The sequence below is a fragment of the Labeo rohita genome, chromosome 12 (genome assembly GCF_022985175.1).
Source record: "Labeo rohita strain BAU-BD-2019 chromosome 12, IGBB_LRoh.1.0, whole genome shotgun sequence".
NCBI lineage: Eukaryota > Metazoa > Chordata > Actinopteri > Cypriniformes > Cyprinidae > Labeo > Labeo rohita.
Genome location: NC_066880.1, coordinates 21,068,773 through 21,092,956, shown reverse-complemented (window position 1 = coordinate 21,092,956; position 24,184 = coordinate 21,068,773). Strand labels below are relative to the sequence as shown.

Sequence of the window (24,184 nt, the reverse complement as noted above, 5' to 3'; positions counted from 1 at the left end):
CGTGTCAGATGTTTGTACACAGCAGATGCTTTTTCAGATCAAGCGATCTTTAACAGACATCCTGCAGACGTACATGTGCTATCTGTGTTACCTCTCAGAACAATCTGCTGCATTCCTTACGCACGGGGGGCAGCTGGGAGAAAATGATTGGAGTCACGTGTCATATTCTTGATGCCATGTTCTTAAAACTTGGACCCACCAGGCTCACACATAGTTTTTAATAACTCTTATGGCTGAAGTTAAAGCAATAGTAAATTCAAGATCATTAACTTGTGTGTCTTCAGATCCAGAGCAACCTCTGATTTTCACTCCTGCCATGCTCCTTACACAAAAGGTTAGAGCACATACTGTACTTCCAAGGCAGTTTGACAAAAATGATATCTTCAGATGCCAGTGGCAAAAAGTCCAGCATTGGGCCAACGAATCTGCAGGATGGAGATGTTGTCTTGTTAAAAGAAAACCAAGTTAAAAGACATGCACATAGACAATGGGCGATATAAGCATCACAACAGCTTATCACGCTCATGTCCATATACTGTGTGACAAGTAGATACAGTATTTATTGCAACAGTCCTTGTCATTGTGTGCCACCAGACAGAAGTTTAGAAAGAGCTGCAACGTGAGTATCTTGAGTGTGTGCAGCAACAGCTCCAATGTACTCCCAGTGCTCCCTGTGTGTTTTGGGTGATATGAATCAATCTCATCTTGGAAAATGTCTCGCTGAGTTTCTCACTCTTTTAAAAAGACATGACTGGCCTGTGGGATTGATCAGGAAAACCTTGCCCAGTGATGATGGAAAGGTCAGAAAGGTCGAAGTGAGAAATGTCAAGGAAGGCAGTCCTAAGCAATTCCTAAAACCAGCCTCTTAAGTGATTCTCCTCTTAAGGAAAAATAAATTATTCTGTAGGTAGCTTTATAGAATAGACACTGAGAGTGATCCTAGCATCCTAAGGAGAGAGTATTCTTATTGTTCGATTTGATTTGATGTTGGCGACCCCTAGTGGTGTTTTATTTATGTAAAGCACATGCCGTTCAGCCATTTTGCCATGTAGCACTTGAGAGACCACACTTATCCATCTCCAGCCAATCTTCATTTACTCTTTAAAAAAAGCATTGTCTGTTGTTTTTTTTTAAATATAACAATAATGTTGTAAATATTATATAGTTCTGGTCAATCATGGAGGTTCATGGTTATCATGGAGGTGTATTATGAAAAATTAAATGATTGAAATGTTGTCAAGCTCCTGCAGGACTTGTTAGATATACACTGTAAAAATACATTTAAGAAGTTTATCCTCATTGAAATGTTCAGAAATATATATATATATATTTTTTTTTGCCCCATTTTACACTGCTTTGGGTACTTGTTGAAGTGTTTAGCTTGCTGCATAGCTATGTACCTGCACACATAGTGAGGGCAGAAAAGGTACAAAGACCTCTTATGTCTTAAGATCAAGAAAAGTTTGCAGCTTCAAGAGAAAACAAATCTGTTGTACTGTATATACATTATCTCTTTTATATTCCTTAATTACTTCATATTTTTCTGTTACTTAATATTTTTCTATTTTGTGTGCCAATTTATGTATGTAATACACAATTTTGCAAGAACCTTCACTTTCTGGATTCCTAAATAGCACATGGAGAGTCAGGTTTGAGTTTTATGGCTCTTTATTACTGAAACAAGGTTTGACAGATGAATGCTCATTTTTTGGTCTCCTCCTCTTTTGACAGGGTCTTGATGATCTCCTCTTTCTTGGCCTGTAGGCGTTCTTCACGACGCTTACGAGCCTCCCTTGTCTTAGATCGCCGTGCTTCTGCCTGGTCACTGTAAATCGGCAAAAATACAATGTCATTTAAACATCAAGTTTTTTTTTTTTTTTTTTTCCCCAGTCCATGCTTTCATTTTACTTATTTATATTTTAGTTAAAGATTTATAATATTAGATGTTGCCGATATTCCAATATTTTTGGATGACAGCCAGTGCAGAAATATTTTTCCTTTTTTTTACATTCATTTATTTTTTTATTATTAATTAATTTTCATTTTGATTACTTATGAGCAAATACTGTATTGTACATCCAGGTTTTAATAGATTTCATTAGTAAAAATTTATGCTGATGAAAAAGGGGGACTGCTCCGCAGGCGTCAGACACAAAAGCATTTCAGTCTGCTAAAATTTAATGAAATTTATGTAAACAAACATGCACATAGACAATGGGCGATATAAGCATCACAACAGCTTATCATACTCCTGTCCATATATTGTGTGACAAGTAGATACAGTATTTATTGCAACAGTCCTAGTCAGCTGTATACCACACCTTGCTGAAGTCAACTTAACCAGAACAAGGTGGTGAGACTTTAGTGTCCAAAGAATGTGGAGATACCTAAAGACTGTTTTCACTGTCCTGACTGGGATTCAGTCTGTGTGGATTCTGTGATAAATAATTAAACATGTACCAAACAATAAGCCTCATATCACCAAGGAGGTTGAAGTGTTTATAAACCACAAACACTTGGCTTTTAATCAAAACTCTGAACTTATAAAACTGGCTTAGCTTAATCAAAAGCTTAATCGCTCATACACACAAACTCACTCATTAGCATTACAGAGATTTCAATGATAGTAATTTAAGTAATACTTCAAAAAAGTTGTGGTCTAAGGTAAGGTGTTAAGGCGTAAGCTGCAAATGAGACACTGGCGAATGGTTTTGATAATTTTTACTTGATGTTAATGGCTATGACAGTATTGATGTACTGGGGCTATTATGATTGATGATTTCCAGCAGTCCACTTATTCACATATCCCAGATGTTTGAAAACATCCATTATCATACCAGTTCTTAAAAATCTCAGCCCTGAAGAATCTAATGACTATTGCCTAGTTGCCTTACACTGCATTACGATGAAGTGTTTGGAGAGGATTATGGTGTGAAAGCTTAACTGTCCTGTCCCATCACGCAGAATAAGAGTTCATCTGATGTACCGCTCTGCAAATTATTCACAATAACGTGTCTTCATACTGTTTCTTCATTTTTTGCAAATATACATATAAAGCGTAACTGCACTGTACTTCTCAGGTCAGCCATGGTGACGCAAACCCTTGCATTGTGGGGGATAGAAATGTCATGTAGACAGCTTGAAAGGTCCACTTAAACGAAACAGTCGAAAACAAACTTGTTTATTTAATTTGTATAAATCCAACAAAAGGCACAGGACTTCCCATCTGAGCTCATTATCTGTATTGTGCTCACACCTACGTGCTGCGCAGACAGCCTATACAGTATACTGACTGTAATTTACCCCAGAAGAACAACGCAATGCGACGGATGGCTTTATTTAGCTAAAGATATAATTTCTGATATAATTATTTCTGAAATAATTTCTGAAATAATTATTATAATCACACTAAAGTATCAATAATAATAATAATAATAATAATAATAATAATAATAATAATAATAATATCAAACAGTGCGTCACTTCTCTTTATTTCTTTTTGTTCTTATTTGGTGTTAAATCAAGTCATTCAAATAAAAAAATTTACCAAGCCCAGAGTCGATAAATCAAACGACTGGTGTGACCTTAAATGAGTCATATCCTCTGGTTCTGAGTGCATATATTGGATAGCATTATATTGTAGACAGATTCGAGAAAAATCCTAATAAACATTCCGCTACAATAAAAACAATAACATTAAAATACATTTAAAACAGTGTATTTCTATTATCCCTCCTGCAGTAACTTCAGCAGCATGCAGATCCTCGTTTGTTTTAGGACTATGGCGACAGCAGCGCAGACAATCGCTTAGCTCACTCTTTATAATGTAATAACAGGAAACACATTGTCTTTGACATTATATGTCATTATTACGAGAAATACTGTTTTAACAAGAAAATGTTATTTTAATGAGAAAAGATCTTTTTTGGTAATTAAAAAAAAAAAAAGGAGTGAATGGAATTCTGTCACTGCAGGGTGGTTGTGTCCACACACTGCTAAGACACATTTATATGCAAACACCATGTAAAAATGAATTTTGCGCCCAATGCCCCTTTTAAGCTTTTATTGGCTGATGACGTTTTTCAGCTATCAGAGTATTTAAATCAGGGGTGCAAAAAAACTCAGTCCTAAGAGGGCCGTTGTCCTGCAGAGTTTAGCTCCAACTTTCCTCAACACACCTGCCTGGAAGTTTCTAGCATGCCTAGTAAGAAGCTTGTTTAGCTGGTTCAAGTGTGCCTAATTAGGGTTGGAGCTAAACTCTGCAGGACAGTGACCCTCCAGGACCTACATTTGGGCAGCCCTGATTTAAATACTACTGTTTTAAATACACCCCTGATTTAAATATTTATTCTAGACAAGCGAGAATAACCCCAAAAAGATTCAAATTAGACAGCGGCTATTTGCACTAAGTGTAAACAGTGATAGAGGCGACTTAAACTAAGTGCAAATAACATATTTTCTTACTGATAGATTCTATTTACACTAAGGGCAAACAGCGATGCATGCTATTTACACTAAGTGCAATTAACAATAGATTACATTTACACTAGGTGAAAATAGCAGGATTTTTTAGCAACATGCTTTTTACACTAAGAGCAAATAGCTATAGATTCTATTTACACTATGTTAAAATAGCAGGATTTTCTTCTATTTATACTACTTATTCCAAATAGTGGAAATTATCTGCATCCTAGTACTGTAGTACATTATGCAATATTCATATATTAAGAGTGAATTATAATTTTAATTCAAATAATTAAATGGATGCCACCTTATTGGGACAACAAAGCCCTCCCTATAACCTACCCTGACCCTACCTGATACTTTATTTCCAGCTTTTTGATTATTTCCTTCATTTTAATTGAAAATAAATGCCTTACAGATGTGATATAAGATTTGAAAAGGGAGAAAAAAAGTTTTGCAAAAGGCGGATTTGAACCCAGGTCGATCGTGTCAAAAAGACTATGACATGCGCTTTACCATCTACGCCACTGAAGCTGTTGTTTGACCGTCGTCTTTAGTAGTGTTGACTAGCACAATCACACTTTGTGGGCGGAGTTAGTGTAAATAGCCTCTGCCAACAAGGCAGGCTATTTGCACTTAGTGTAAACAGACACTAAACAGCTGTTAAACTTATTCAGCTACTGCTAGAGCAGCTTTTACTTACGACAGAAGCTTCTTGCGAGCCTTATCGGCCTTCAGTTTGTGGATGTGCTCCATGAGGATGCGCTTGTTCTTGAAGACATTTCCCTTAGCTCTGAGGTACAGGCTGTGGTACCTAAACAAAAAAACAGTGTAAATATGATAACACAAGAGCTGATATCAGCCCATATTTTTATTAGGAATAAAGTAGAGATGCACTGATTGCAATTTTCTTGGCTGATTCCATTTTTTGTATGCGTTTTGTATTTTGTATTACAATTTCCTCAATCTGGACTAAGTTTCACACATTCTCTCACTTAACTCTCAAAAAAAAGTGCTCTGTGACTATAGGTATCGGATAGGTAGAAATAACAATTTACTGAAAATGAGATGCTGTATTTAACAAAACATGTCATTTCCCACTACATTTATAAATGGTTATTTTTTCCCCTTATTACTTATTAAATGTGTCATGTTTCACAACTGACTGTTTGATGAAGCTGAGGTGCCATAAATGCATTTACACCACAAAATGTTAAAATGTATAAATAATTTTATAAGATAAATGTTTTTAATATGTTTTATACATACAAATAAGAAATGTTGTGAAAAAAGCAATGATAAATAAAGCTGGCAAATGATTGTTTTGGCCCTTTCACACAGAACATAACGGTTCAGCGTAGCCCAATTCATTCAAAACGTGAATTCATTCAGTAATGAAACTGTCTTGCGCAAGGACACACAACAGTTCTGCTGTGACTTTGATTGAAACTATTTTTGTCAATGAAATTGAGCAAAACACAGTCAATAGTGAAAATAGTAGGGCTGGGTTTTGACACAAATTTCAAGATCTGATTCGATTCTCATTCAGCGTCTTGCGATTCGATTCAATTACCAATTCGATTTGATTAAATATCAATTATTTTGTATATATATCAGGTACAGAACATGACAAATTTTCTCAAGGAAAAAAAATCTCTCAACTAATGCTGTAAAATATATAAGAGTCAGTTGGTACTAGATTATAATACTGAAGGTTAAAATTGACTGATTTGTGCTATAGACCTGCTTAAATCACACTTAAGCTTTTATAATAAAGTTTCAATTACTTCAGTTATTTTTTTTTATTTTTTTAAAAAATGTGTTTACATAATAACATCAAAAAAATTTCAAATTCAAACAAAACATTAAAGAACAGCAGAAAAAAAAAAATCGAATGAATATGTTATATGGTGCATATACATAGCAAAATGCTCCTCTCTCCAGTTTATTTTTCTGGCTGACTAACAAGTTTATGATCATATGCTTTCTGAGGTAAATGTAATGTTACACAAATTGTTTACAAGCGGTTATATTGACGTCTTTGCGTGGCTTAAACAGTGACTGAGCGATTAGAAGAGACATTGTAACAATACGGATTGTTAAGCTGTACTTTTGAAAAGTACTTTGAATTTGAATGCATCACGCTAGATGTCGCAGCAGCCTTTTATTCCTTCTGCGGTGAATTCAAACGCTTCTCACCAGATTTTGCAGCACTGTGCAGTTAAAGCTGTTCTGAGCTCGGACAAGTTTGTTTGCGTTGCGGTCTGAGCTGATAAACGGTCCGTGCTGTGCATCTCAGACGAGCAGTGGGATTTTGTTTCGCTTTCATTTCGTTTGTCGTTTGATGTTTCTCATATGAAATAAAAATGGCAGCGCTTATGAGTTGATCAACGCGGTGGTCGCGCCACCGCTCACAAAATGTAGTCGCACTTGCAGAAAAAAAATGGTCGCAGTCTAGAACTCTGGAAGATGATCAGTTCACGTATGATCTGTTGATTGAGGCATTTGTTAGTATACTGCAATACAATGGACAGAATTTGAAATTTGAAATGTTCCATCCATTAACTGAAAACAGGCTAGACTAATTGATTCTTGGGATTTAAAAAAAAATATAAAATAAAAAAATCGATATTGTTTCGTAAAAATGAGAATCGATTAAAATCCAGATATCGATATTTTTTTACCCAGCCCTAGAAAATAGTAAAAATATAAGTCCATTAATTTGTTTACTGAACTACTATTGTAGAAAAATAACTGTCACATTGCAATCTTGTTGATATTTGAAGAAACTTCTTGGACGTGCAATGTTGCGTACCTAAATCATATAAATTTCTTTCTTTTTTTCTCTACTGCAGTAAGTCTCTCACACATACTCAAGCTGCGCAAGCCTCATCTGGCCCAACATAAAGACATCATCAGTCGCCCTAAGTGTGACGTCAAAACGGACCAGCTCGGAATCTACATACTGACCGGCCGGTCACCGGTCTGGGCCAATCTTGCGGAAAATCGGCTAATTCCGGTCCCTGGCCAGTCGATTGGTGCATCTCTAGAATAAAGCATAAAGTCAGCTAATTTGTGACTTACATGTGCCTGTCAATCTTCTTGGACTCCCTGTAACGACGCAGAAGACGTCGTAGAATTCTCATGCGACGCATCCAGCAAAGCTTCTCTGGCATTCGGGCATTGGCTGTACCTTTTCTCTTACCTAAAAGTTAAGATTGAAACAAATCAATCAACAAGTGAAACATGACCATTTTTTCTCTCAAATAAAAAAAAAAAAAGAAAAAAAAGAAAAAAAACATTTACATACCGATACCCATGTGACGGCCCTTACGACGTGCCAGGGTGTTCTTGCGGCATCGGGCACGAGAGTGAACAGTGACAGGCTTCTTAATGATCAGACCATCCTTTACCAACTTACGAATTTGTTGGCCTAACAAACAAGAGATCAAGATTAGTTAATAAGTAATGTGTAAAAGGAGTTTTGAAACTAACAATGTTTTAACAGACATGTATGTTTTAAATACAGTGTTGCCAGATTGGGCAGATTTGGGCTGGTTTGGGGTCAGTTTGGAGGTTTTTAAACATCTAAATTGTACAGGCTAATTGGTTAACAAACAAACCCAAGTGTGCACATATTGGATCCAATCACTCATCGGCTGGTGCTGATCTTGACATTGCCCACCAACCATTCAATAGAGATCAGCAGACATTTGGTATGATTTGTGAGTGACTGGTTTTTAGCACAATAACAGGTCAGATTTTGTATGTATATTCAAATGATCACAACGCCAGAGTGGCCTAAATAGAAGTCACAAGGTATAGAGTGGGAGAATGACTCAACTCTCAAAACATTAATTACACAAAGGCCTTAATATCACTGAAACTCTGAAATCAGAGCACAGCTGAATAAAATAGAAACTGAATATGGGACTATACGATTATGCCCAGCATCAAATGTAGCTCCATTGGTTTCAATGGGTCTACGATGTACTTAAGCTTACAATGCTTAAGTAGCCCAGAAATGCAGCCCAGACTGGTATATCCTTAAAAAGCTGCAGGACTTTATTAGTTTTGACTGTATTGACTGTAAAGTTCTGTATTATGTTCTACAATATGTACTTCACGAAAAACTTCCTCTAGTTCTCTCTGATGTTAGTGTGACACAAAGGTAAGCTGTTGTTATATATAAGATGTTGTTTTATAGTCAGATTATCGCACAGTATGTATCAATGAACGCCAGTTTTGACTGTCATGGTGTGTGTATGAACAAGTGAAACGCCAGCTAATTATGTTGCTTTTCCTGATCACTTATATTGGTCACTTTTTCACTAAATCAAAATGAAGACTTTCACATGCGCACTTTTATTGAAACCAAACTGCCAAAACAATTTTTAACTTCAGTGTTTTTTTTGTTTTTTTTAATGTAATGGAGATCCCAACAGCATAAGACTAACAAACACAGATGTACATCGATCAGGCATAACATTATGATAACTAACAGGTAAAATGAAAGACACTGATTATCTCTTCATCACGGCACCTGTTAATGTGTGGGATATATTACGCAGCAAGTAAACATTTTGTCCTCAAAGTTCATGTGTTAGAAGCATGGGCAAGCGTAAGGATTTGAGTGAGTTTGACAAAGGCCAAACTGTGATGGCTAGACTGAGTCACAGCATCTCCAAAACTGCAGCTCTTGTAGGGTGTTCCCAGTCTGCAGTGGTCAGTATCTATCAAAAGTGGTCCAAGGAAGGAACAGTGGTGAACCGACGACAATATCATGGGTGGCACAGGCTCATTGATGCACATCGGGAGCGAAGGCTGGCTCATGTAGTCCGATCCAACAGACGAGCTACTGTAGCTCAGATTTATTAAGAAGTTCATGCTGGTTCCAATAAAAAGGTGTCAGAACACACAGTCCATCACAGTTTGTTGCGATTGGGGTTGCACAGTCAGGCATAGTTGCCAGTCAGGGTGCCCACGCTGATTCCTGTCCACCACCGAAACCGCCACCAGTGGGCAAATGAGAGTCAGAAGTGGATCACGGAGCAGTGGTTGCCTGGTCTGATAAATCACGTTTTCTTTTACATAACATGGATGGCTAGGTGAGTGTGCACGCTTACGTGGGAAACACATGTAACCAGGATGCACTATAGAAGGTAGGCAAGCCGGTGGAGGCAGTGTGATGCTTTGGGAAATGTTCTGCTGGGAAACCTTGGGTCCTGCCATCCATGTGGATGTTACTTTGACATGTACCACCTACTTAAGCATTGCTGCAGACCATGTACACCCTTACATGGAAATAGTATTCCCTGGTGGCTTTGGCCTCTTTCAGCAGAATAATGCACCCTGCCAAAAAGCAAAACTGGTTCAGGAATGGTTTAAGCAACACCCAGAGTTTGAGGTGTTGACTTGACCACAGCACACCTTCAGGGGTCCATACCTCGATGGGTCAGAGCTGTTTTGACAGCAAAAGGGGGACCAACACAATATTAGGAAGGTGGTCATAACGTTATGCCTGATCAGTGCACATACCTACAGGTACATTCATGCCGCAACAGACAGAAATACAAATAAAATACTCTACAGTGGACTAAAAATAACAATTATAATTTAAAGGGAAAAAATGCTTTCAAAATTGAATTTAAAGCTTTCATAACCCTTTTTAACCCATATGAGAACTCTTTTAGTTTTAGCCACCTGTGAATAACTTTTTCAATTATTCATGCAAAAAAGTCAAGATGATTTAAACATAATAATGAGTAGGTGATTTTGTTTACTTATTATACGACAGCAATAGCAAATTTTTAGGCAAATGTTTCCTAACGTTGCATTTGTGAGCTGAAATAAGAAACATAAAATCTTACGGGAATTGGCATTTGCAATCTCGTTGGTTTCATTGGGGTCCAGCCAAACCTTTTTCTTGCCGCAGCGCAAGACGCTGGACGCCAAGCGCTTCTGCAGTCTGAGCATGCTAAAAGAATAGATTCAAAAACAATTAAAACTAATTTCATGTACTTTAAATTTATAACACTAAATAAGCACAAAAAGTGCACACACCTAAACATCTCTCACAAAGGGGTATGACAGCATCATTTTAATGCATTTTAAGCAGATTTAAAAGGTTTAATGCCGCGTATTAAATAAATTCCCGCGGACAGCAGTTTATTACCACATACAAAATATTACAGTACCAAAATAACATGGTACTTCTATACATGCACAAATCCAAAACTACTACAAATCATACACCTTAGTATTCGCAAGTATTGTTACACGGAAACAACATGGTGAAGTTACTTTTCTTCCTAATGCACCTTAGCTTAATAGCTGAACCGAATCATACTACTAATTTATCCTACATCCAAATTGTTCCCAACTCTATAAGGACAGTTGTGTTGGTCCAAACGCGACAAACAACGTGGAACTCTATGCAAACAGCGGCCTACAAGTTTGACACAATAGCTCTAAAGCGCATTACACAGCCAGAATCCATGAATGTAAGAAAGAAAACGTCTTTACTTCAAAATCTTGTCAAAACATCAGAGAATAATATAAAATGTTAAACGATTTTGGTTATTTCAGCTGCAATAGGCTAATCTCTTACCTCATTGCGGCAGATCACTGAGAGAAAAGACCGAAAGAAGAGCGCCCTAGAGTGTACCATTCTAATGCATGGGTATATCACCGAAAGCATCAGCGTTCATGCTTAATTAATAATACGTCGTTTTGCAAGTGAATAAGAAAATTGTGTTTCATAAGGTATACATTTACATTTAATATGCATATTTTTGTGTGAGCCTAGACTTGTATGCATTACGGTAGACATCACATGGAAAATCAAACCTCTGTTTCTGTTAGAATGGTATGTCCAAAAAAGTGCAGCGGATTTTTTGTTTTTTGGGGTTTGTTTCCCCAGATTGATTAAACAATAATTAATGTCTTACTATTTGAAGCAAATGAAATGTGAGTAAATTTGCGTAGAGTAAAATGTTGTAAACTACACTGAAGCTATAGTGAAAAAACAAGTAATAGTAATAATCTAAACAATGATGGACAAGATCGAAAGTTGGACTATCTATCAGGAATAGAGTTTAATAGTGACAGGGTTTTAATACAATGCATATATAATGCAGGATTGAGCGATAGAATTTTAATGTATTCTATAGTTATGACATAATCCAAAATATGGATGCAGGGACCATGACAACACAAAATATCAAAAGACATGAAAACAGTGAACAAGAAACAAACCCAAACCCCACATTACAATAGGAATAATTACAATAATGTTGTTATTGTTTTTTTTAGATCAGTGTGTTATGAATAAAATGTATATTTTCTGAATGAGAATTGTTACCAGAATTGAAACTTATTCTGAGATATATATTTTGTTGGTCTGAGTGAATTTTGGAGGTGAGATCAACTGTTTGGCCAAGATTCATGTTGGTAATGCAGACTGTATGAACAGTTTTGAAAATGTGGCTTCAGTATTGAACAATGCTGGTTAGCAATTAAATTTGGTTAAACAAATTTAAATGTATGTAATATTGTAAAATAAACTATGCTGTATTCACCCAAATAAATTCAATTTGTATTATATTTTTGTCCATGAGTGTTCTTGCTTGCTTGGTCTTGCTTTTTATCCATGAGTTTTCTTGCTTAGTAATAAATGTTTATCTTTTGATTCTTGCTGTTGCCTATAATTCTGTGTGTGAATTTTAATTTTTCAGCCCATTTTAAGCCAGCAATATAATAACTTTTAAACAAAAGTTGACTTAATTAGCCCAGCATGTTGGGTAAAAACATTTAATCAACCAGCTGGGTCAAAATAACCCAGCATGTGTTTTGTCCATTATTTACCCAGCACTTTGTTGCCAAATGACCCAACGTCTCCACCTTGTTGCAAAACAACCACCTCATTGTAGTTTGCTTTAAATGCGGCTTCAGACGATCTCAGCCGAAGAAGAAGGGTCTTATCTAGCGAAACGATCGGTTATTTTCATAAAAAAAAATACAATTTAAATTTTTTTATTCTCAAACGCTCGTCTTGCCTTGCTCTCGTTGAACTGTGTGTATTCTGGCTCAAGACAGTTAGGGTATGTCGAAAAACTCAATTTCAAAATCATCCTACATCGCTGCAGAAGTACCGACCCAGTCTTTGCAACGTAAACATGCAAAGAAGATCAAACACCCTTAACAAAAAAGGTAAAACAGCGATATAGGATGATTTTGAAGTTGAGGGAGAACATGAGACGGGAGTTTTTCTACATACCCTAACTGTCATAAACCAGAAAAAACAGTCCAGGCAGAGTAAGACAAGATGAGTGTTTGACATTAAAAAGTATATAAACTGATTTACAAAAAGATTTGCAAAAATGGAGCAAGCTTAGTAGAAGTTGATAATCAGAGCCAGTATAAACACGCAAAAAATCTGATTGTGTTTACATTTAATTTAACATCTTCACATCTCTTGCATTTTTACCCCACTCTACCCTATTACAAATGCCTGCAAAGGGCGCCAAAGGCCTAATTATTGCTGTTGTTACACTTACAGGACAATCAAATCCTTTTAATATTGACCAGACATTTAATTCAAATATGCTACAACCTCTATAATTCCTTTAACAAAAACATGCAGACATCCCAACCCTTGCCGAAATCAACCATGTTTTTATCATAGTAAAACTGCTTAATTTTCTTTTGTGTGATTTCTGAGTGCTTGAGATCATAAAATCAGTCAGACAACTGTATAGCTAACTGAGCTACAACTGTAATTTATAAATAATACAATTTAAGTGCAATTTATTTACTTTTGTATTTTATTAAAGTTCTATTTTTGACCCCGTATAGGTGTTTTTGTTTTTTGTTTTTTTTTCTGTAATATTTGAATGAGGGGTCACAACAATACAGTTCTGCTTAGGGTACCCATCTGGTAAGCAGCAGCCCTGCTGACAGTAAAATAAGTTTCTGTAAATACACTAAAATGTCACAAAAGTATGCTTACATTTGAGCATATTTCTCAAAAGCCTAACTGAGCACATATTCATACCATAGTATTCATAGTACTTCTAGTATACTAAAATATATTAAAAATGCAATTTAATACAATTTAATGCACTTCAAGTACGCATGTTAGGAGTACAATTATACTATAAACATACTTTCTGGATTTCATTTACACATTTCTATCATTCAAATCCGTTAAAGGATTGTTAGGCTGCATTACTTGGGTCAACCCGAACCGGGAATACTTCCCATAACACCCGATGTAGTTGTTGCATCGTAAGAAGAATGGCATCTACACTAATATTAGTCTGTTTCTTTCTTATTCCGAGGTCACCATAGCCACCAGATCCAATCTGTATCCAGATCAGATGGTCCCTCAGCACCTAGAGACTACCTCTACAGCTCTGAATGTCAGCGGAGACCACGTCAACTAGATGAGCCCCAGAGACGGATCCCCAGTGAAGACCTTGTCACCTAGATGGCCATTGGAACCTGATGACTGTCCTCTGACTTTTCAGCAACATGGAACAAACTGCTGGTTCGTCTGGCCAGAGGAGAACTGGCCCCCTGACTGAGCCTGGTTTCTCACAAGATTTTTTTCTCCATTTCTGTCACCGATGGAGTTTTGGTTCCTTGTAGCTGTCCTTGAGCTGGATGATGACATCACTGAATTCAGTGATGAACTGCCTTTAACTGAAAATTGAATGTTTGCTGTTGTCCTTTGGCATTATTGACACACAATTTCCTATTTAATACTGTAAAGCTGCTTTGTCACAATCTGTACTGTTAAAAGCGCCATATAAATAAAAGGTGACTTTCAAGTTCATTGCAGTACACTACAATCTTTTTCACCTGGGTACTGGTATATATTATCAAAATCCAAATTTTGGAAAAATACTGAAATACTCATTTTGTTATATTGCTTATACCCTGAACACTAGGTGATGCTATATAATATTTATGTGGACAGATACATATATGCACCACTTAGTGTCGGGAAGATGTAGTGGTACAAGTTTGGAACCATTCTGCCAAGTTTGGGGTTCCTCCATTTACATTCTCAGATGCCCAAACACTTTTGGGTCTTCGCATTTTAACCCCTAATAACAATAAATCTTACATCTTAACAAAAATGATATAAATGCATTGCTTCATGCTTAGGCCCCTTATATTCAGGGTTGGGCCCATTAATGAATTGAATTGAGTATGAATGGTAAATTCCAATTCACTTCCTGGAATGGAATTGGAATTGCATGCAGCTGACAGGAAATGGAATTGGAATTGAATTGGAATGTCAGGAAACAGAATTGAATTTAAATAAATTCCACTAAATTCCATTTGAGATATTTAGGCCTAAGAGATGCAATCTTAGTGATGCCAAATTTCAGGAAATGATGATAATTCGATGCAATAAAAAGGGAATGAAATACATGAATGAACATGACTCATTTTTTTTTTTTGTGAGTTGAGACATATATTATGTGGTAATCATATATTGGATGTATAGTACATCCAGAAACTTATCGCCACTGTCATTCAATTCTTAATTCATAATGTACAGTTCTCATTTTTATGTACTTGCATTTGATCAACTCTATTTCATACATTACTTGGTATTTGTAAAGCATCATAAATAAAGTTCAAATGTATGTCTCTAAATGCAATCACAAATAAATGCTCAGAAACAGCAATAAACGGAATTCAGTAGAATTTCCCTGACTTGAATTCCACTTCCTGTAATTCCAATTCAATTCCAACTCTGTTTCCTGTAATTGTTGTTGAATTCCAATTCCAATTCCAATTCCATTTCCTTCTTTGAATTGGAATTGTTGAGTTCATTCCTGAATTGACCCCAACCCTGCTTATATTCATTAAAAAAATGGTCACAACAAAAACAATAGGGTTTTAGCGTTTTAGTGTTTACATTTCCAAAACAGTTGAGCCCTTTAATTATAACAATAATAATAACAACGTCAAATTTCTACAATTACAATAGGGTTTCAGCACATGCTTGAACCCATAATGTTTTCAGCACCCAGCCTTCATGCAGTTCAAAATGATCACCACCAGGTGTCCGACTAGAACCATATTTTCAATAAATTTGAGAACCAAATAAAAAGTACATATAGAACAGGGTTGGTCGCTAAAATGGTATCATTGACTGTGTTTCTGACTGAGTTCCGTTGTAGGGTATTACTTTACAGGAAAATCAGTCACAAACAAATTCAAATAAGTTTAACAATTAAATTTGAGTCAACATTTCAACAGATCTGTCTACACACACAACATATAAGCAAAAACAAACGCAACAAAACATTTTGGGAATTAAATATGCGAACGTGATTATACATACTGTTAAGACACTTGCATTTACGGATTTAAATAAATTGCCATGTTCAAGAAAAAAAAAAAAAAAAAAAAAATAAAAAACAAGCAAGCGCTGAAATTGGTTTGAAATTGGTCAATAATACATAAGAAAGTTGAATTTACAAACATTGTTTTCAAATATTCTGATTTACCACATTCCCTCACCCCATGTGTATCTGAGAATATCTGTGTGCACTTGGGTGTAGTTTCTATGCAAGCGTGTACACTTTAGTGAGGTGCGTGTGCAGCGGCAGCGACAGATGGCGGGCTCCTCTTCCCTCGGGAAGGCAATCTCTACGAATGCGAGCGCGTGTCAATCACCCGCTCTCATGTGATGGCTCCTGCCAGTGACGTGCCCACCATATGGCCTGGCATCAGAGCAGGTATGTAACGCTGCCTGCTAGGGATGCCACACCGCCTCTCTGCAGTCCGGAAAAAGGATAACTCGTACCGGATCACAGACAATTGAGCTTCTCTTCTTCTTAGTCTTCTTAGCTTAGTAGGGAATTATATCGTGAAGATGGTGTAGACGAACGCGCCCTCATCCATAGAGCACCATAAACTAGGTGAGTTTTTGGTACGCGACAGAATAATCATAACAAATTCTGATAATTATTTAAAAGAGAATATGTCAACTGATGCTGGTTCAAATTTGTTATTTTGCGTTTATCTATTTTTGATTTTTATCCTCAGTGTTCAATCTTTGTTTAGTTCATTTTATTCTATACCCTATTACATGTTATATTTAAAGCAGCCGTATAATGTTACATTTGTGAACGAACATCTCAATCGACTCCTTCAGAACAGATGTTATCTTAAAACGGCTAGTCGGTTTGTAGGCTAATTCTGAGTATTCAGACATATTTTTCTCAAAACATTTATGTGACTGATTAGCAGATAATGTTATGCCGTAGGCTATATAATATGTTGTGCAATTAAAATCTTTTTTTTTAATTTAACAGTTAAAATAGGTAAATCTGTTTAGAAGGCTCTTTACATTTTCAATTACTTTTTCCAAGATAATTTACATCGAGCTACTAATAATGCAAGCTTTTTTTTTTTAGAGAGAGTCAGAGAGTAGTATTAACGTCACCATTTTACCATTATGCATGCATTACTACCAGTAATAATCACATAACAATAGTTTACATAGTACAGCCTGCAAGTTATTTAAAAACAAAATGTTGTTCATCAGAAAACGTTTAAAAAAATAAATAAATAAGATTGCGACTGATTTTTTTTTTTATTTTTATTTTATTACATAAAATGCTATTATCGTATGTGTATATGCACAGTGTAGAGTGTGTGTTTCTTTAAACTACGATTATATAACAAGATGGGAAACATCGACAGTAGTTTTAGAACCTAGGGGTTGTATTTCAGGGATCCCGCCCTCATTAAGAGGACCCGGGAACTGGCTATTGTGGTAATAAATGAGATCGTATTACAATTACTTTGACTTTACCAATACAGCTTTTCCTTCGTTTTTTCCTTTTTATGTTTTAAAAAAAAACAATCTATAAAGCGTTTAAAAATGTGCTGGAATGCCGCCAGAATGAAGATAGAAATGAAGGGGTGAAGGGGGTACCCGCTGCTCAAAATGCCCCCCTGAGACCCAAAGACAGGGGCCGCGCATGCGAGGACTTGAGCGAGGGGCCAAACATTACTACAGAAATGGGGAGTGAGACCGTCTGGCGACGTCTGTCTATTTCTCTGAATGAAAATCACAACATTTTATTTTTGTTGTCTCCCACGATATACCCAACTTTCGGAAATTTATGAAATTGTGATTTAACCTACTCACATTTCCCATGCCATATATGACTTTTTTTGCTCTTTATTTTTAAAATAGCCAATTTCATCAAAGGCAACAGTGAAAACTACATTTAAAACAACCCCTATTTACTTCATTAATGGCAGGGCGCACTCGCTTTACATTTCTCTGAAGTCATTATTATTTCAAACCACATTTGAGCTGTACGATAATTTAAATTTCTTTGTTTAATAATTAAAACATTTTTCAATGTTTCAGTGCCGCTGCCATGTTGACTAGATTATTCAACGAACCTTCACTGCTTCCGGACATGCAGAAGTTCGGGGGCTGGGTGGATGACAGCGGGAGCGAGGACTCCAAAATCAAGGACGAGGAGCAGGAGCACTGTCGCCTAGGCGACGAGGACTTGGACGAGGGCGATGTGAAAGACGGGAGCAGCCGGGCTCAGTCGGAAATTGCAGGGGAGGAGGACGATGATGAGGATGTTGATGAAGATGATTGTGGAGATGATGGGGACGGAGACAGGCCCAAAAAACGTGGGCCAAAAAAACGTAAAATGACGCCGGCTAGGTTAGAGCGCTCGAAAGTACGACGCCAAAAAGCGAACGCCAGAGAGCGCACGCGCATGCACGACCTAAATTCAGCACTAGACAATCTACGCAAGGTCGTACCATGCTATTCAAAAACTCAGAAACTCTCCAAAATTGAAACACTAAGGTTGGCGAAGAACTACATTTGGGCGCTGTCAGAAATCCTGCGGAATGGAAAGAGACCAGACGTGGTTTCGTATGTACAGACACTGTGCAAAGGCCTCTCCCAACCCACGACCAATCTGGTGGCTGGGTGCCTCCAACTTAACTCAAGGAATTTTCTAACGGAACAATGTCAAGAGGGAGCGCGCTTTCACGTGCCTAACCCCTCGTTCTCCATGCACGCATATCCATACCAGTGCTCCCGTCTATCAAGCACACACTGTCAGCCCGGATCCAATGCACACAGTCTCCGAAATCACTCTTTCTGTTCGGCCTATGAGGCTCTGTACACCGAAGGCACGTCCCCAGAGTACAACAGTCCGGATTACGAGAGTCACCACAGCCCTCCGGTGTGTGTAAATGGTAACTTTGCTTTGAGACAACAGGAGTCACTGTCACCAGACGCAGAAAGAGGTTATCAATATTCTATGCATTACACCAATCTGCATGGCTCACGTTCTTCCACTGCTCATGGTCTTGCTTACGGCCCATCAGGAACTCGCAGCGGCAGCGCTCACTCAGAGAACCTTCCACCGTTTCATGATGTACACGTGCACCACGATCGGGCGCCTGCATACGAGGAACTCAACGCCTTTTTCCACAATTAGGTGATTTTTTCCCTCTGTTAATAAGAGAAAGACAGCGAGAGAGAGAGAGAGAGAGAAAAAAAGGAAGAAGAAGAAGAAGAAGAAGAAAGACATGGAAAAGACATTTCCACATTCAAAACATTAATTTAGTATTTTTTTTATTATTTATATTATTGGACAATAATCTTCAATAATTTTTCAGTATTCCATAATGAACCTTAACGGATAAAATCTGTATAAAAGAAGTGAATGAATCTAACTGCTAAAAACATTTTACTACAGTGGGAGCGTTATTTCTGATTGATTCTATTGTTTGAACCATAATGAGTATCTAATGTAATATCTCAAGAAAAAAAAAAAACATGTGAAATGAACCAAATTGTTAAATAAAGTCTGTTTCTTGATCAAATGAATAAAGACGCAATGTTCCAGAATAATCTGGGGCTGTCATTTCCCACTGGGAATTGGTCAGGCAGAAATTTTAAGAATATACTAACCAATTCAAGCATAAACCAGTTTATGAGTACACCAATAACAGTAAAATTCCACAAACAATGACAACGAAAAAATTAATCTTATTTGTGTTTTTCATAAAATTTTAAAATCAATGAAATTTTAAGCTTATGAAATTTTACGTATCACCAAAAGTTAGTCTAATGTATTTTTTGAAGTCGATAGCTTCAATTTCACAGTATCACAATCCGTCTAATTGTACAACAGTGCTGAAATAAGATAAAATGCAAAGCGGTTTGAGGACGAATTAAAATAGAAGGCATCATTATTTGTCGATATAAAATAAAGATAAAATCTGAACGTGAATCCTACCTGTAGCGTGTACATCATATTACATACATACATCTGTGTGCACAAACACGAGAAGAAGCATTTGAAAATGATCTGCAGAGGTTTGTGATAACACAAACGGAGTGGTATTCTTTCGACAAAATGGAAATAAATAGACCTGCTAATTATTTGTAGATGTCAGATCATTTAAAATAATAAGGCCGCTTTCCTGCGCTGGAAACGCCAAACAACACTAACACTAACTACTACAAACTCATTCAGCGGGAAAAAAAGAAAAGAAAGAAAAACAAAAAACGCCTTATTGGCTGGTTTAAATTATTAGGCACATATATTTATTTGCTTATAATAGTTGTAATTTATTTGAATGTATTTTGTATTTCCAACCTCAGTGTGTTTTTTTCACAGCAACTAAAATATCTTTAAGGCTTTGCATACTAAAGCGTTAACATTCCGCAATTGCTAAAATGTGAATAGATGGACATATTTGGTTTGCATTATTATAGAACGTCTACGTCTTATTTTCAGTTCAATCTAATCTGCGAAACATTTATTATTATTATTATTATTATTATTATTATTATTATTATTATTATTATTATTATTACAGTCCGACCGAAATTATCACTTTTATTTCTAAGCAAGTTGGGCTACACTATGGATTAATACATTTATGAATAAATTAACCATTTCGTGAATGCATTTTACTTTGCGATAATTTGTGCATTAATTACCCCACGGTTGGAATGTAGATAGCTTGTACATATTCTTTTCATTATAATTTTGACTCAAAACAGCTTTTGAGTGCGATCGGTGCGAGTATTTTTATTTTTCTGTCGAAATTACATTACATTTTAGCAATCACGATAATACCAACCACGCAGTTTAAGCGCACAAATAAACAGTTGGAATGAGGCAACAAATGCTTATTCGTTAAAGTCCTGTGCAATTGGTATTGTTACCGTAGGACTACTTTCATTTAAGACGATAATCATTGCTCCTTGATTCATTGAGAATACATCGGAATAGTTAGGCCTATGTTTAGTTTTACAAAGCTATGTTATTAAATTGCATTTTAACATTGGGGGTTATGTATTTATTCAATCAGCAAATTCAGTTTAAAAAATCAAGTTCTTTTGTTGCATTAGATTTTTAAAAACAGTCTACTGGTTTCAGATGTCCTCTATCAGCAGAGATAAAGTAAAGTTCTTCTACGTTCCTTAAAAAAAAATAGAGCAACGTTTCTGAAGAACTGTAGGAAGGAAAGATGTCACATATATATGATATATGATCGATAAAACTTTTTTTAAAATTTTTATTTTGTAATTTTATTTTATGCTACGTCCGAGAACAGGTAGTACTGTTCATCCCTGTAAGAGTTTAAAGCACTTATTTCTCTTGTGATTCCAGCATTGATGTTTCGAGCCCAGAAGGTAAAAGCCAACAAGGAGACAAAAGGCGCTCCCTCCTTAAACTCGACCACAGCCGAGGTGATCTTAAGCGGCGTCCAGAGGCCACGGGCTGGCACGGAAGCCTAAGACTCAGGAGACATGCGCTTGCCAATTCGCTAAATGTCTTAGCGTTAGCGCGCAGGGCCAGCGGGGCAGCCCACCACAGCGATGCCAGCTGCGCCGTGTGCCAAGCCTGGCCAAACTGCGCTGCTGGGTGGAGACGGTGTTTCTTTCTTAATTCAGCAGCATCTGTTCATTACTTCATATTTTATAGGGAAGAATGGTTCAACTATACGCTAGCAACTGAAACAGCAAAGTCTAACTATCAAGACTGCTAACAGTTGGAACAGGCACGCAGTACTGTAAATGTTAATTAATCCGATATTTTTATTCCAACTAATAATAATGTAGCCTAACTAAACAACATGTGGCGAGAAACAATATTCTAAGGGGAAGACGTATTCAAGTAAAATAAAAAACGAAATTACAACACAATGACAAATGATCAGCCAATGTGTTATTATAGGAAATGAACAGAAATATTTGAAATAGTTGTTATAGCCACCCCAATAGCCACGATTTCATTTGCTTAACCTTCAGGTTTAAATAAAATGGAAATTGTAAATAATAGCCCCATTGATTGCAATAGTATTACATATAAAAATAATAACAATATTAACAACATGCCACCCAAATGTTGATATTCAGATGAAATGACAAAATTAAAAATAGCATAGCCATTCATCAAAAGTGCTGAGATGAGATTTTGTGCCATTAGAGGTCAAGAGAAAAAAATAAAAATAAAGTGGGGAGGCCATCTTGCCCATCTTACCTATATTTAAATACAGCTTTATGGCAAAACTATAAAAAACAGGAAGATAACATTACAGGTAAAATTACTTAATTACTTAATAGCATTAATTGCATTGTATTAATCAAATTTAATATAGCAAACAATTACTAGAGTTGGCAGTAATCTGGCAATATATTAATACATTTGGATTTCAGGAGATCCAATTTACCTTGATAATACTAAATGAATTGAAACCTACTTCTGAGACAGATTTGGAATACAGTGTACAATGTATTTGGTGTTCAACTTATGCAAAAACTTTTAATGTTTACTGTTAAAGACCAACATTCAGACTCCACTTTTAAATCAAACATGGGTGATGTGCAGTAACTGTGTTCATTGTACCATTTTCTGCATGCCAGCCACACCCCAGCAGTGTCTGTCATGGAGGCTGGCACAGATTGGCATAGCTTATCAAAATTCCACAGCATCTGTTCACTGTGGCAGGGTGGCACTGCAGAGAAAACGAGTGCAGAGAAGAGGATAAAAAGATGCAAGATCGTAAGAATTTGTAGCGTACTAGGAATATCCTTTTATGAAAATGAAGTTAAATGCATTTATACAGGTTAAAAATGAATGTTTTTTCCATCTTATACTTTAGAATGTGAGTCGTCAGTGGTCAGTGTTACAACACAAATATAGGTTATAGAAAAGTACAATGATTTCCCATTTATAACGCCATAGTGTATTTTCCCTTGCATAATTGTGGGTTTAGAGCACAGTGTTCAGTGTGTGTTTATATCTTGAGTACATATGAGTGCTTTGTGGTTGTTGCTTATCTGCACAGATGGCATGTGGTTGGGGGAGGGGTGGGGGAGTAGTGGGGTACGGGGTTTCTGATGATGCCATGCAATGGTCACATGGGCATCGGTAATTGGGCGCCATATTGCCTGGTTTGCAGGGCTCTGGGGTAGCCAGTCACCCAGCTGGACCTGTCAGATGGCATTGAATCCAGCTCACTGCCCTCTACCCTTGCATCCTTTCCTCTCTGTCTCTCCCTCCTTCTCTCAGTTTTATATTTTTAAACACAATGTCACTTTTCACTGTTTTCATTTGAGCCGTTTGTACACCTGTCCTTATTTTTTTTATCTTCCTTACTGAATGTGTTAAGATGAAGAACAAAGAAAGGTTCTTATGCAGAAACACTTCTCAGTTAACTGTAATACAGAATCAATTTTTATAACAATATCAAATTTAATTTTGTGTCAGCCAACAATTCAGAAGATTAACACGTGTAACATTTCTTTAACACTATAGGGTAAGATGGGGTAAGATACCCCCACCACCTTATTTTTTTCCGAATACCTGTGATGAATGCCTACACTATTTTATTTCTATTTTTTTAATGTTATCATTTGGTCAGAATCTTAACATTTGTGAGATTAATCTAATTTTGTGTCTCTAAAGAAAATTGATCTGTATTAAGTTGAATATGTATAAGTTTTTTGGTATATATTTATTAATGTAGGATTTGTTGATAGATTTGTAGAGTAAAAATATCAGTATTGTAGTACATTATAAAACAGTATGCAATAATACCATATTGAGTGTAAATTATAATTTTAATTCAAATTATTAAATGGATGCTACCTTATTGGGACAATAAATCCCTGCTGATATATTATGTTCAACTTTTCGATCATTTCCTTTATTTTTATTGAAAATACAAAGCTTTCCGACATGATATCTGATTTGAAAGGTTAGGTAAAAAAAAGGCAAAATGCAGATTCAAACCCGGGTACTTTACCATCTATGTCACTGGAGCAGTTATTAGATGATAGTCTTTTGTAATGCGGAGTTAGTGTAAATAGCCTCTGCCAACAAGGCGGGCTATTTGCACTTGTAAATAGACACTATGTTTTTTATTTGTGAACTGATGTTCAGCCGTTCTTTTTAACAGTCAACTTATTTTTGAGTCATTGTCATAAAAGCCCTGTAAACATTGTCGCTATGGGGTCTCTGTAGGAAGTCAGTGGACCAATAACTTTATCTGTGTGTCACTGTTGGACAATGTTACTTTATAAAAACAAGTGACTTTTGATGTCATATGTAGACATATTTGCGTCTTTGTAATATCTATTATTTTCTCATCCAATTTTGAAGAGGATAGACACTGCCTCCCT

The 24,184-nt window shown here is 36.4% G+C and overlaps 2 protein-coding genes across 2 annotated transcripts; one reads left to right on the top strand and one right to left on the bottom strand.

Annotated features, from left to right (window-relative positions):
• Nucleotides 1–1,650: 1,650 nt before the first annotated feature.
• LOC127174383 (60S ribosomal protein L19) lies at nt 1,651–11,194 on the bottom strand. The gene is made up of 6 exons (XM_051124803.1): nt 11,075–11,194; nt 10,335–10,441; nt 7,775–7,897; nt 7,549–7,669; nt 5,168–5,278; nt 1,651–1,825 (listed from the first exon to the last, which is right to left on the bottom strand). Exons 1-6 carry the CDS (start codon nt 11,077–11,079, stop codon nt 1,702–1,704), a joined length of 591 nt encoding a protein of 196 aa, XP_050980760.1. The 5' UTR covers nt 11,080–11,194; the 3' UTR covers nt 1,651–1,701.
• A 4,966-nt stretch (nt 11,195–16,160) lies between these two features.
• neurod2 (neuronal differentiation 2) lies at nt 16,161–19,513 on the top strand. The gene is made up of 2 exons (XM_051123624.1): nt 16,161–16,409; nt 17,876–19,513. Exon 2 carries the CDS (start codon nt 17,886–17,888, stop codon nt 18,975–18,977), a length of 1,092 nt encoding a protein of 363 aa, XP_050979581.1. The 5' UTR covers nt 16,161–16,409; nt 17,876–17,885; the 3' UTR covers nt 18,978–19,513.
• Nucleotides 19,514–24,184: the final 4,671 nt, after the last annotated feature.